General features: G+C 40.4%; 1 protein-coding gene across 4 annotated transcripts; it reads right to left on the bottom strand.

The window, feature by feature from the left end:
* Positions 1–338: 338 nt before the first annotated feature.
* ZADH2 (zinc binding alcohol dehydrogenase domain containing 2) lies at positions 339–12,815 on the bottom strand. Of its 4 annotated transcripts, none has more exons than XM_043975295.1 (4): positions 12,732–12,815; positions 12,019–12,207; positions 11,281–11,559; positions 339–3,444 (listed from the first exon to the last, which is right to left on the bottom strand). In XM_043975295.1, the coding sequence occupies exons 3-4, from the start codon at positions 11,445–11,447 to the stop codon at positions 2,520–2,522; spliced, it is 1,092 nt and encodes a 363-aa protein (XP_043831230.1). In that variant the 5' UTR covers positions 11,448–11,559; positions 12,019–12,207; positions 12,732–12,815; the 3' UTR covers positions 339–2,519. The 4 variants fall into 4 exon arrangements, with proteins under 4 accessions (XP_043831230.1, XP_043831229.1, XP_043831231.1 ...); XM_043975294.1 differs by having other exon boundaries at positions 12,586–12,812; XM_043975296.1 differs by lacking the exon at positions 12,732–12,815 and having other exon boundaries at positions 12,019–12,442.
* Positions 12,816–15,143: the final 2,328 nt, after the last annotated feature.

The raw sequence follows: 15,143 nt of genomic DNA, 5'->3' as shown, positions 1-15,143 counted from the left end.
AAAAAAAAAAGTTTAAACACATTTTTGGTATTATCTGAATGGGTGAAATCCTTCATGCTTGTTTTCCAAGAATAAATGAAAACAGCATGTACTGTAGTTTCCCACTCTTGGTGTATGGAGGTGGGGGTGGGGTGGGGTGGGGCACCAGGAGAGTTTCAGTTTATATTTTATTTTAAACCTGGGTGTTTGGCTTCTTCTTCTTCTTACAGAGCTGAATTTAGCACATCCCCTCGAAACATAATAAATTTCTATTCTGTAGCTTAAGGGATCCATCAGTTAAAATGTTAGTCTTTCATCTTTATTACCCGCCCATTAAAATGAAAGAAACCGGGACTCACTTCAGTTTAGAAGAAGCAATTTAGTTGGTAATGTCCTTACTACTCAAGTCTTTACAAAGGGAGAAAGTGCATTATTGCTTATATTCACACATCTATCTGCATAAGAAGCAACTAAACCTTTCAGACACATACTATGTTAAATTTAATAATATTCTTTGATTAGATTATTTTATTACAACATTTTTCCATCACCAGTCATTTCCTGTACACATTTACATTCATAAAACCTGCTTCTCCCCCCCCCCTTTGTTTGTTTGTGTGTCTAAAAGCAAAGAAAGCAGAGACTCTTTCCGTTTTGCTATAGCTGTTAGATTTGAAAGGGACAGATTAATAACCAACCTCCACATTGGACGGGGTTTTCTTGTACATTGCACCAGTAACCCTTTGCTATAATGAGCACACAAAGAGCCTCACATGAGGCTGCTCCTCTTCTTCATAACTCAAAAGCGTCACAGTGGCAATAGCCTCTAGTGCTATTTGTCTTTAGTGCAGTTGTGACACTTCGGCGTGATCCATAATTTGGCAGCTATTTACCGTGACATTTCCCTTCAGTGCAGCCATAACATTCAGTGAAGCCATTATTTGGTTCCATTTACCATATAAATTGTATTGTTGTGCATGCATGCTAGCAGCTACATTAGGTACCTGAAAATGAGTAAATCTTGTAAAATAGATACTAACAGCCATTCAGCAGGAGAATTTCTTTCCTCCTCAGATTGAAGGAAGGAAAATAATATTTTCAAATATGGTTACCAACTTTTCCCTGAGCAATTTTAATTATACTGCATAGGATATGACAGTTACACTACACTATAATACTTAAAAAAAATTATGATGACCTGGTAGGGATCTACCTTAATCTGGAAAGGCATTTAAAAATTCCAGCACAACAATTAAATTAGAAGCAAGTTCATTAGTGTGTTGAAGGTTAAAGGCAAGTCCATAAGCTCCAGATGTATGTGATTTAGGAGAGATGGAAGTATATAACCAGCTTCTTTCTGATCACATCCATTGTTACTTGCCATAGGAGGTAGATGACTGCGGCAACAGTGCTGGTGGTGAGTGGAAGGATCCATCCCTTCTTACTAACATCAAAAAATGGCATTTGGGGCTACCAGAGTGGACAGTAGCAGTTACTAACCACAGCTTCATGTGTTTCTATGATTGGCAATATTAAAATCCAATCCCACCTCCCACCCCCTAACTTGGTAAATTTTGCTCTTAAATTATTTTTGATCAATTAACTCCCTATTGTGCATACAACTCTTTAATATACCCCAAAATTAAAAAAAAAAACACCAAACTATTGCTATTGACTTCTTGGGGGGGTTATCTTCATTATTTTCCCCTTTGTATTTTCTTCATTTTATCATTATTTAAGCACCTGCTGTACACACACCATGTTTTTCTCCTCTGAATACAAAACTTTATGATGCTTTTATTATCTTATAATTCTACAGATTGTGTCCTTTATAAGGAATTTTCAAAGCTATTTTTTAAAAGTGAAATTTCCCCTTCCAAATACCTTCAGGTTAAGTGTAAAAAATACTATGCTATACTTCAGAAGGTCACTTGTGGTCACATGTATTCATTGCTATGATAATCAGCTTCTCTTTCCTTAAGAAGATCTGCATTTATATTTGAATTATTTTTTATCAATTTCTACAATGTTAAGAACTTTCTTTACTCCTTCTCTGATATCAGTGAGTTTCTAGCATAGAACAGTTTTTGCCTAGAACTGCCCCTACATATGGAATACTTCTTAACATCAATGTTAAATGGCATCTAAGGAAAATAAAAGGAAAAATAATTTAATGTTTTCAAAATTGTTTTTAAAATCTCATCAAGTTGAAGAAAGACTGATTAGAGCAGATCATGCATCAGGAATTAATATAGATTCCCAGAATAATTGAAGAACCTGCTATGAAACTGGTCAAGATTATAAGTATGTAAGGTAAGGAATCAAATGCAGGCACTTAATATTCTTAGCCACTGACATGACATGTTTCATTTAAACTCCTTCTTTAAGTGAGAAAAAAAGAGAAACCCGTTCATTAACACCTTATTGTATTTTTAAAAAAATATTCTATTCATTACCAACTAAAATAAATTGTTTTTAGTAATTCTGGGGCATAAGGTGCCCATTTTCTTTCTCTTTTGATTTATATCATTGTTCTGTTTTTACAGCTTACTGTTGACAGAGTGAGGTAATTCAACTACAATTTTTCCAGTGTTTTTTCCCATGTACATGTAATCTACAGCACGGAATACAGACTCCAAGCCAGTAAACTTGCCCTCTGGAGACAAGTCTCCAAGGTCCACCTCACAAACCAGTTCTTGACTTTCATACATCTTGAGCAAGTGGTCCATGGCCTTTTGGTATTCAGAAAAGTAATGGTTCAAGAAGAAACCTTGGACACTGGCGGATTTCTTCAGCAGTTTCCCTGGCAAAGTCCCTGCTTTAACAGGCGAAAGGCCAGTAGGAGTTTGGTAGCCAGAGATAAACCCAATAATTATCAAGCGCCCTTTGATAGCTAAGGCGTTGACAGCCAAGTCAAACATCTCTCCACCAACAGATTCATATACTACATCCACACCTTCTGGGTACTCCCTTTTAAGGACAGCACCAACATTCTCAGTCTTATAGTTGATGGGAAGGTCACAGCCGATAGATTTCAGAAAACCAAACTTTTCAGCAGAGGAACAGGTTCCAATTACATGGCATTTTGCCTTCTTTGCAAGCTGCACGGCAAACTGTCCAGTCCCCCCAGCTGCAGCTGTCACCAAAACTTTCTTCCCTTCAGACAATTCTCCAAGCTCCTTCAGACTGATGTATGCGGTAGTGCCACTTATAAGCAAGGTAAGGTACTCAGGTTTCACAGAGGGTACTGGAATTGCAATTTTGGCAGGCACAACTGTATATTCAGCAAAAGAACCAGGTGTCATGTAAGCCACAGCTTGGCCAATTGTGTACTTGGCACTAGCAGTGAGGCCTAAGGCTACTACCTCACCGATACCTTCAAAACCTGCATCAAATGGGATCTTAACTGAAGTGCTATACCGACCAGCTGAGTAGTTTATGTCAGATGCATTAACGCCAACAAATCTAGAAGGAAACAAAAATGGGTTTAGATGTTTTCTTTGTTAAGAATTTTAGAGATCATGTGGAAAATTTTTTCTGATTAAAGTTATTAAGGAAAGGATAACCGTAATATACATTCAGATTTTTTTTTGGGGGGGGGAAACAAACCAAAACAAAAAAAACAAAACTAAAACAAAAGCCTAACAACTCAGTCCTGCTGTTAAAACTGAAAAGGAAATTTAACACACATTAATACAACAGTGATTTTCAATCAAGCTTTTGGCATACTTTATGGTTTCATCAGCCTAGAAATTGTTCCACATAATTTTTAAAACTCAAGAAGTTATTTTTCCCCAGCATGCCAATTTTTTAAAAAAGAAAGGAAGAAAAAAACCCCCAAGCCTCTAAATCCTCTTAAGCCTTATACTACATAGAAATCTCATATGTGGGTATGTGTTAGAAATGAATATACCTCTTACTAAAGACATAAAAGCAACACTATAAACATATATAAAGAAGTAGACTTGTATTGATCTTGGCAACAAATTAAGACTGCAGATAATACTAATGACAATGATATTCAGGATTGATGTGAAATACAAGGTCATTGGCTGCAGCATGTTAATGTGGAGAAGCTTTAAAAAATGTTGGAAGTGATTACAGCAAATTTTCTTTTTAATTTCTCGAATTCCAGTGTAAAAAAATAAGCAATTTGATTAATTAAATCAAAATAGTATCATAAACATTTGGACTGTTGAATACCCAATGCTTTTTAGTCTTTTTCAGATGAAAAGAAAAATCAATATTCTCTCTCTCTTCCCATATATTTGTTCTTTTTTCCCCCAATGAGAGGCATAGATATAACATGATTAATACCAGATGATTACTTTCATTTTGGTATCAGGATTTAATTTAATTGGAGGGGCTTTATTTTTATAAGCATTTTTCATCTTAGTAGAGCTCATAACAAAAATATCTTGATACATAAAGAAGAAAAAGAATTAGATAACCAGAATTACAAAATGTCAGGAGACAGCTAAGGCATGTTACTGGAAAGCCTTAAAAATACCATTTCCACTTGTAGCAAAATGAAAAGATTACAGTATCTGGTGGCATGCAGAAATATGTGTAAGTATGTCATTTCCAAAGGATTCATTTCTAATTGTCACAGTACGCTAAACTGTCCAGGGCAAGGGGGACAAGTAATACTCAAATACAGCCAATAAACCTTGTGCTTAAAAATGTTATGTATTTCTATATTCTACATATATAGATATAAACAATGACATTCACTTATATATTAAAAAGAGCTCATAAAATTATTTCTGTTTCTGTTAGGTTGGTTTCGGAAATCAGCATAAGACACATAGGGTCTTATTAACCTGCTCCTGCATTTTGTATACCTATCTGCTGCAGAAGAATGGAAAAAGGTTAAAATGATGATTTTTTTCCCTTTTCTAATTTGACCCACGATAACTACATTTTAGTTTTAGAGAAGAAAAACATTAGCCATATTGCCCTTAAATTTACACAGTTCCCAAGGTCCATTCTCACCTACTCTATTCTCTACCCCACCTAATCTCCAAAAAAAGAAATAAAAGGAAAGAAAAAGAAAATATCAGCTCCTAGAAAAGACCATGGCCCTTCAGGACATCACAAAGAGACCTGACCTAAGTTGCAAGGTTTATTGTTATCTCTGCTTTAGACTGGAAAGGCTTATAGCAATAGAGTAAAGGGAGAGAATTTGGGTGGTTTTTTGTTGTTGTTGTTTTGTTTTTTTGGTGAGGAGAGGGTTACTACTATTATACCTAGTGTTTTCTCCTCTTTGCCTAGTTTCTCAAAATTAAGCTTTTCCTATGCCAATACTAGTTCAACACCCTAAAGCCTTGTTCTAGTGCTGGTCTGCTTCATACTCTCCCCCACTTCTTATAGTCCTAAACTGGGTAGTAGTGATTCTGATTCTGTGAGACCCCTCCCAGGCAACAGGCACCCTTTGCTCTAACATCTGGTATACTCTGCCACACCCATTGGTTTTTCTTTAACATTACAACTGTTTTGCTCTTCAGGTGTCTGGGCACATCTATATGGGGTGAAGGGAAAAGAATGAGAAGGAAGAGAAAAACAAAACTTCTGCTATTTTCCCTATCTTTTCTCTATAACAGTTCTTTTTTTTCCCCCCCATTTCTCCATTCTACTCAGAGGTAAAGGTAAAAGGAGAGGGCAGAAAGGAAAATAATGCAATGAAGACTCATAAAAGTATGCCAATGACTTGGAGCTGGAGATAGGAAATGCAAAATGGAGGCTATAACATGTGGCTAAAGTATCTGGAAGTCTGATAAAGTAGTTGAGGAGGTGGCCTATTATTACCTTTTTCAGCTTTAGCCAAAAAAAGAAAAAATAAAACAACACTCCAAAACATTTATAATATTAACATCGCTATCAGGATAGTAACAATAACAAAGGCAAGATGAAGTGCCAAATCTTTTTTTTTTTTAAATTTTACTTCCACATACCAACAGTGGTGGCACTACCCTCACTTTCTTTATCTTTAGGGGGCTGACACAGCTGAAGCCCAATCCTCAGGCAGTCCCACGAAGAAGATGAAGAGATGGTAAAGGCAGGGATTTCAGGGGCAGAAACAGGGTATGAGAAGTTCCTGGTTTTTGTATGTTCTAGCTTGTGACTTGTCAACTCTATTTTTCCTATTATACCCCCACTCCCATCAACACTACCACAAGCTTTTAAAACAAGGAATAAAATACTTAAAAGTCTGAGCTCTGGCTCTAATGAGAGGTGTCATGCTGGGCTGGGGCTTCCGGAAAAAGGAGAAAAAGGATGGGCAGACAGTTAAGGATGCTAATGTTAGGCAGAGGGTGAGGTGAGCAGCCTTCAGGTTACAGAGACAATTCAATTCTCCTGCCCCTTCCAATGTTCGCCCTTCCCGAGACCACTTCCAGCAATGATTTCATAGTGAGCCACATCTTGCATCTTTTCTGTGCCTTAGCTGAGGGAGAAACATGATAAAGAGAAAGAAGGGAAAAACGGGGGGTGGGGGGGGGAGAGCGGGGAGAGAAGCAAAGAAATAGAGAGCACGTGCTGGGGGTGATGTTGAGGCAAGAATCAGGTCAGGCAGCCTAAGCTTTTTTTTTTTTTTAAAAGCCGGGTCTGCAAAACCACATGAGACTAGCAGCTCATAAGTTTTCAGTGAAACCCAAAAAGAGAATGAGGTGAAAGGAGTCGGGGGGGGGGGGGGAGCGGCGCTGCATTCGCTGTACATTTTCTGCCACTCTTTTGACTTTAATTTTTGGTTTTGCGGCTCTTTCTTCCCGCCCTCCTTCCCCACCACACTCTAGTCTTTTAAAGCTGCTTCCTCCGTGTGAAAAGATTCTTTGGGCCAGTGGGCTACCAACCCTCTTATTATCCAATCCGCATATTTTCCAATCCTCTCAGAAGTCCACCCCAGACATCCTTCAGTGAGGGTTCACCCTCCCTTCTTTGGTTTTCCCCTCCCCACGTTCAGATGATCAAATGCAGCAGCTTAAGGAAAGCATATTGTCGAGAGAGAGAGAGAGAGAGAGAGAGAGAGAGAGAGAGAGAGAGAGAGAGAGAGAGAGAGAGAGAGACAGAGAGAGACAGAGAGAGACAGAGAGACAGAGAGACAGAGAGACAGAGACAGAGAGACAGAGAGACAGAGAGACAGAGAGACAGAGAGACGTTCTTTCCCTTGCATGTGAGGGTAGCTGGGAGGGATTCTCTTAGCCTACCAGTCACAGTCACCTTCATTTAAAAACTAGAAGCAAGTTCAAGAGCATCAAGAAAGAGATGAAAGGATTGGGGATGGGGGAAGCGGGATTAATAAAGATAAAAAGCAAGAAAACTGAGGTAAAGAAATTCTACAAAGGGGTTGCAATAGTTTGCTACCAGCTCTATTTCCACTACTTCCCAAATTAAAATGTGTTTATTTTAATTCGTGAATCTGGTAATTTGATTGAATCGGCTTTTTTGAAAAATTGAAATTTAGAAGCACTAGGGAAAAAAGCACAGGGTTTGGGGTTTTGGTTTTTTTTTGGGTGCTGGATTTTCCCAAATAATTATACACTCTTCTTGAGTCACTCAGTTTATTTATACTAAAAAGTGTTGAACCCCTTCGTGTTGTTTATTGTGAAAATAGGGCGATCCTGTAAGGGGGGGGGACTACTCTATTAGTAAAAACAAAATCCAAGACTGAAATCTAGAGCAAAAGCCCTAAATACAGACAACACTAAGTCATCCATAGACCATTTAAAAAATTACTGCCCGACTATTTTTTGTAGATCAGCAAATTATGCATCAAAACTAAATCTCACCACCTTCTTTGAATTTTAATAAATTCTTTGATCAATTATCTGAAACCTCAGCAAAGAAATCGTTTAAAAATTTTTTTGAAACGAAATAAACTATTTTTACAAAGAGCTCAAGGGTAGCATATAACAAGCTGTGGTGTTGGTTTTTTTTAACCACTGATACAGAAAAGGGGGGGCAGTGGGAGTTGTCCTCCACAATATAACATGAGGTGAAAACTGGGAAATAACTTTCATGGCATAAATATATACCTTAAGGACTTTATGCCCTCCTCTCATTCTCTTGAAATGACATTTATTCTAAATCGATTTCTAGTTTGAAAGAATTTCTCTTTGAATAAAGATTTTAGCTGTTTTTCAGTTTATATGAAATGATAGGCAAATGGCTCACATTCTCCAAAAAAAAAAGTTGCAAAGAAAAAAAAAAGCAAAACATTATTTTGTGTATTTATAAAAAGGAGAGAGAGGTTTATGTGTTAAGTCATCAATTTCAAAACATATTTTACAATAAAAATGAGGCTTGTTTGCATAAAATTTCAATCCAATTAACACTGTTCAGGAGGTGGATTACAATTAAAGTGAACAAACAGACAATAAATTATTAAAAGTACATTTTATTTTAAAAAATCCTATAGGATGTCATCTCCACTGAAACTGGCTTGCAAGATTAAATTAACTGAGATTTTTTTTTTTTTACCCTTTGGGAAGGGGGCAGGTTTTCCAAAGGGGAAGCTACAGTGAAGGGAGAGAGGGGGATGTGTGTGTGGGTGGAGAGAGGGACAAATTGGTCTCTTTCTCTTCCTGTGGAAACTCGGGAGGAAAAAGTTGGTTGTAAATAAATATACACACACACATATATATATACACATATATAAACATATATGTATAGTAGTAAGACACTCAGTATTTGAGAGAAAAATTAAAAGGCATTTAATCCAAATTGATGACCTCCAAACTTGTGATTTATGTTCCCATAAACTAGTATCTGCGATATTTAAGTTACTTAAATCATTGGAACAATCCTATGTAACCCTCATTCGGCAGAGCTGTTCCCTCAGTCTACTGGGCAGGCACCATCAAGGCAATGCCTGAGAAACCCCCAGGGAAGAGGGAGACAGGAGAGGGGAGGGGTCTGACGGGGGAAAAAAGATACACAAGTAACCTGTTAAAATTCATAGGTAAAGGGTGGTGGTGGAGGGGTTGGGGTGGTGGTGAATGCAAAACTGCTGCTTCTCCCATTTGAGAGACATAGCCTTTAGTAGTCTATATGTCTAACTTCTCAGTCATCCCTCACTTTCATCCCCCTACCCCATTCAAAAAAATGAGACTATGTCGGGCCTTTGGGTGTTCAAGATACTTGATGGTTTTCAGCCATTACCATTCTCTCTGTAGGAGAGGCACCGAACTAGCGTGAACCCTCAATACATCGGGTTAAAGTTTTACAGGACAATTGAGCTTCTACTCTAAGACTGGTTCTCATCTCTGCTTTGCTCCCATTTATACATATATGTAAATATATATGCGTGTGTATTTCTGTGTGTATATATATATGTACACACAAATAAATAACATATATATAATATATTCTAAATTCAATCACACCACCATTTTTCTTAAACTTGGGAAAAATGGGTTCTCATTTTCTAGTCCAGCCCCTTCCTTTAAAATCTAAAGCCTGGACATTTCATTATAAAAATGAAGTAGGCTCATTCATTACAACTTCTTTTCCAAAGTTGCAAACTTGATAATTAACGATTAATCTCTCCAACAACCAGACACCTTCATAAGTCCCTCACCCAACCCAAACTATTAGCCTCCACTCCTCCAGACTCTGAATCAACCGTAGCATTCCCTACAGGATTTCCAGAAGTTGTACAGCTCCCACTTCTCTAACATATATCTATCGTTCTATGTATGACTTTTTTCAGAACAGGTTTAAAGTCTGATACTATTTATAAAAAGTCACAATTAGGCACGTTAGGGAAAAGTACATTGTATTATCAAAATCTTAATTGTGTATGAACCAATCTCGAGATCGGTATTTGAAGCAGAATATTTAAAGCACATTAAAAAAATCTCCGTTTAACCCTCTCATCCCCTATAAACCTATTTCATTAAAAACAGGCAAGCCCCTTAACAATTCAAGCTGCATTTCTCAGACATGGGGGGATGCTTCATTAGCATTGCATTTTTCTAAAAAGTGGTACAGTTGGATAGTTTGGGGATGACACAGTAGGCAGAAGCCTCCTTACAGCTGCACAGCTTAGGTGAATGAGGACCAGAATAATGACAGTGATCAAGACCTTCATGAGTGACAGGGACAGGATGGCATTGACAGACTGTTTGGGAGTACTTTCCTGTTGATTCACTATTTACTAAAGGTTGGTAAGGTGGAGAAAATATTGAAGAGGGTGAGGATGGAGAGCACGGGTAAGAAAAGAGAAGACACACCAAGTAGGTAACACATAGAGCCTTTCCCATGGATGTGTAGACAACTGTAAAGCACGTGCACACAACAAATGCAGTTATGCCCAGTGTATTCAGAAAGAAGAAAAAACACACAAAAAAAGAAAACTAGACCTTACATCCTGCAGATGATAAACACACAACAGATACGGGGTGGATGCATCAGAACCAATACACAGAATGCATGGATTTTATACGACACAGGGGTAGACAATAACCAAACAACATTGATAAAAAGCACACAGCATAGGCAGATGTACATCAACACAATCACGACACAGACATCACAGCAAAACTGCCACAAACCTGGGAGGGATAAGGAAAAGACATCCTGCTTTCTCAGCCTCTTCCTGTATACTTTACATAAAATCATCGATTTATTTCCGTGTTGCTCCTTCTCATTCCTAAAGATTATAAGTCAAATAATGGTGTGTGCATATTGTGTGAGTGTGTGTGGTGGGACGGGAGGGGAGCTTTCCCTTCTGGGTCGCGTTTGTTTTATTTTGGGGGTGGAGAAGGGAGGGGTAAGGAGAAGGGTGGGGGAGGGGAGGGGAATCCCAAATTAAAACAGCCCCGAAAGTCTCAGGACGTTCTGGCAGCAGATATTCACAACAACAACAATAAAATTAAATTAACATTCGCCAGATGGCGGCTGGTACAACTTTATAGGTTCATAGTAAGTCAGACTGGGTGTAAGAGGGAGACATAGAGAGGCATCGAGAGATGGGAGTGAAAAGGGGAGAGGGAGGGGGAGGAGGGGGTTTGAGAGAGAGACGGAGAGACAGAAAGACAGAGACAGAGAGACAGAAACAGAGATACACAGAGAGAGACAGATGGAGAGCGAGAGACTGAAGGGAGGTAGAGTTTTCTTTCTTTAAAAAAAAAAGAAGAGATTGAGAAATTAAAATAGAGGAAGAGAAAAACAGGGAAAGCAGAGCCATATTGCGTTTTGCTAAAGACGAGCAAATCAGGGTAGCAGGCACGAATGGAAAAAAGCGAGGTCTCAGTAGCATAGGGGTGAGAAGCCTGGGGAAGGACCCCGGCTCTAGCTCACCTGTTTCTGACGAGGAGGTCTCCGTCCCCTGGGAGGGGCACCGGGGAATCCCGAAGAAGGGTAACTGCTTCTCTGAAGTTTGGGCTCAGCTGGGTCACCACCAGCTTCTGCATGAACTTGGGGATGGAGGAGCCCTGGAAATCCAGAAAGTGGCGTGCATAGGACATGTCCACGATAGGCCGGGCGGTGGCAGGGGTGGTTGGCAGCCGGTGATCGGCGTAGCAAATCGGCCGGCGGGGTGGCGGCGGCTGCTGCAACAGCGGTGCGGAGCCCCAGCACCTCGGCCACAGAGAAACCCAGCTCCTTACAATTGCAGCAGGCACGGCCGCCGCCGTAGCAGCAGCAGCAGCAGCAGCAGAAGCACAAGCAACAGCCGCCCTCATAGCCCCCCTGCCCGCGACCTCCAGTCTTTCCTTCTCACCTATACAACCTTTGCCCAAGTCTCCTCCCCACCCCACCCCACCCCCGCGCGCGCACACACACACACACACACACACACACACACAGAGTCACATACACTCACTCTCCAACCCCGATCTTGCACAGCATAGAAGCTGTTTTCTTCCCCCCCCCCCCCCAGCAGAGGTAGGTCTGCCCCTCCTCCACAACCCTTCGCTCTCCTCCCCCACTTTGACTCAAAACCCCCTCCCCGTCTTCCTTTTCCACACCCTACCACCCCTCCCCAAAGTGCTCCAGAGAGAGTAAGGGGTCCAAGATCTCTCTCCCCCTTTGCCTTACGAGATTTGTATATGTAAACACAGCCTGCGCAATGAAGCCGCCCCGCAGCCCGTTGGCGTCCTTCTTGTGCAAAGCCCGGCTACACAACTCAGAAACAACAGACGCCCCCCACGCCCCCTCCTCCGATGATCTTCGGTACAGCCTCGAACTTGAAATGACCAAGTTCAGCTCGCTTGCCCCGGACCCCGGCTAAAAAAAGAAAAGCCAAAATAATCTCCCTTAAAAAAAAAAAAGTCAAATCTTGAAAAACCTTTTTGGTTGCTGCTGTGCCTGTGTGTGAGCATGCAGAACGCGTTTGTGAGAACCTAAAATGCCATCCACACCATGACACACAACCATCCTACACTACATATAAACCTATGAGACCAGACGACCGGAACGGTGCAGGCAGTGGGGGCTCTGCTATTGCTAACTTTACGGGAGAAAAAATGCGACCCCCCCCCCCAATTCCTGCAACTACCCTCCTCGCCACCCCCCCCTCCCCCGCCCCCTTTCAGATCCACTTCTTTAATGTTTCTGGTTTGTTTTGTTTTGAAATCCGCACGCCAAGGGATTCTCTCTTCCCACCCTTCCAAGAAATGCGCCGGATATCCCTACTCCTCTGTACTGTCTCGGTATTTAAAAAAAAAAAAGATAAGAAAAAAAATAAAGACGGATTGCACAACTCCGAAAAGAAAAGAGAGAGAAAACAAAATGTTATAAGATCAATAAACCTAGAGTGGAGAAGTTGCAGCTAATCTAATGTTGTTATTAGGAGCTGCTGAAGAGCTGGGGCTGCTGTCACAGGCGCCTCCCCTTCCCGTGCGAAATGTTCACTTCCTTGCAAGGTGGTACGAATCAACCCAGAGCCACTTAGCAACCACCAGCAGAGCGGTGATCTTGGGAAGAGTGAAAGCATCGTAGTTTAGGGAACGGTTGCCGCCCTATTCAATATGTCCTTAACTTCTTTCCAAAAAGAAAAGAAGGTCCCTGATGAATGTTCTGGTAACGATTATTATTTTGGGGTGGAGGGTGCATCATCCATCTCCCCTTGCACTCCCTCCCAACTTCTACCAGGTTTTACAGCCTACTTGTCCAGTGAATTCCATTCCAACCCTTTCACACGTCCCATGAAAGTATCTTTAACTGAGTTACTTTATTTATTTTGGCCTAGATTTCTCGTTTGCCCATTAGTGTTCTAAGTAGCTTCTGCACGATTTGCCGCTGGGAGAAAAAGCACATGGTGGAAGCTAGTGGGCCAAACTCCCAGAGCACATAAACATGTTGAACTTCTAGGTGGTGATGCCTAGGGAGTTAATTGAATTGGAGATGTTGCAATGATGTATGAAGAGTTCATTTTATAACTCAGCTAGAATGATCTCCAGTACTATAGTGTCAATTCACTTCTTAATTGCATGCTATTGACCAAAAAAAAAAAATCAATTCACTTTTCATAGAGGAGCCAAATTAAGTATTTTCAACAGTTTTCTGTGATGAAATAGATCTATGATTTAAAATTTTGCATATTTAAAATAAACAGGAAAATGTCCATTTCTGCAGTTTATGAAACAGAATTTATCAACATGCTCTAAACCCCCAAACAACCCCCCCAAACACTCCAAATCCAATCTCTCAAACCTAAGCAGTCAGATAACAAATGTGAAAATGTGTGAAAGAGAAAAGACAAGAAGAGAAGCTATAACATGCATTTTAAACCAGTAGAAAGTAGATCTCTACTTAAGTTGGCTTAGAACACACGGGACTTACACAGTATATTATCAAGTGGATTAAAATGACAAACCCCCCAAATGCCTGCCTTACATGTGAAATCTTTTATATTATGCTGTATTAAGACTTCTTTTTCTGTCATATTGTTTAGCCCTAGGAAAAAAAAAGAAAACAAAGCAATTAAAAAGATTGACAGGTATGGTTTGTGTGAGACCTATTTGTAATTGTCAGGGTGACGTTGGCAAGAGGAGGAGGAGTAAAAACTGAAGCAGGAAAAGCAGCTCGATGTGTCTGTCTATCAGTTGAGACTGTCTGAAAGCTCTGGGATCTGAATGTGTGTTATATTTCACTGAAAAGAGAAGAGAGGGAGAGTGGATCTCTTTCTCTCCCAGGAGTTTAAAGGGGGGAAAAACAGTTCATGTTCATCTCTCCCACCTTGTGAATGTCTTCTCTTCGCCCCCTCTCCCCCCCTTTTGCACACACTTTCCCGGTTGGTGGTTTTTTTGGTGTGTTTTTTGAAAGGGGGTGTGCTTTTTGTGTTATGTGTGGGTTTTTTTTTCTGTTGAAGATCAAGATCGACCAAAAACATGATAAAAATATGTTTTCAATATATTTAGTATTCGAAGAAGCTGCGATCTTGGAGGAAAAAAACGGGGGGGTGGCACAGCAAGGCAGAAAGTAGTGTTCCGGTGGTGGTGACACTGTTTGATCTGTGACTGTTTGGAAGGTGGAGCAGTGCCTGACATTTCCCATCCGGTGTATGTATGTATGTATGTATGGGGGCTTTACTCCTTATTATTTGCTTTCTTGCTCTTAGACTAAGTGCTGGGAGGAAAAGGAGAGACTGGATCGACCTCAGTGTTGCACGATGAAAAAGCTGTTATCCGCGCAATAAAAAACACAAATCCACGACCCCTCAACCTAGAGAGGGGGAGAAAAAGAGGGCGAGAGGGAGAGAAAGTTGCGCTTTGAGACTCTTTGATCTTGGAGAAAGGCTTGAGGGGGGAGTGCCTTGAATTTACCATCTCATCGCTGCTGTTTTCTCAAGCTCTGCCAAGAAGAAGTGATTAAGGCAGGAGCGGAAGAAAAATAAGAAAAAAAGGATGGATCTGTGCTGCAATTCGAACTGATCCGTGCGCGCTGCCTTTTTTTTTAAATTACTATTACTGTTGTTGTTGCTGATGATGATTGTTCCTGTCTGAAAATTATCTCCAACTGCACCTTTCTCTTGCCCGCCGGCGAGAGACACAAGACGAAGGCTGCTTCTGGAATTTTTTTTTTTAATATAAATTGGAACTTATGAGGAGGGCGAGAAGAAACCTCTGTAAATGAAAACATTTCCTAAGCAAGTTTTTGGAGTGGTGGCGGCGGCGGAAACAGGCAGCGGCGTGCGGTGTGCCTCCCCCCCACCCCACCTC

The sequence above is a fragment of the Dromiciops gliroides genome, chromosome 1, assembly GCF_019393635.1.
Source record: "Dromiciops gliroides isolate mDroGli1 chromosome 1, mDroGli1.pri, whole genome shotgun sequence".
In the NCBI taxonomy this organism is placed as follows: Eukaryota; Metazoa; Chordata; class Mammalia; order Microbiotheria; family Microbiotheriidae; genus Dromiciops; species Dromiciops gliroides.
Note: the sequence above shows the minus strand (reverse complement) of the source record. Positions and strands in the feature narration are given on the sequence as shown.

What these genes read in the sequence shown, in the direction of transcription:
- ZADH2 (XM_043975293.1), bottom strand. Translation starts at nt 11,663, where the DNA reads ATGAGGGCGGCTGTTGCTTGTGCTTCTGCTGCTGCTGCTGCTGCTGCT. An exon ending in GACCTCCTCGTCAGAAACAG is followed by an intron (nt 3,445 to 11,280) that starts GTGAGCTAGAGC and finishes GTTTCCTTCTAG; the next exon opens with ATTTGTTGGCGTTAATGCAT.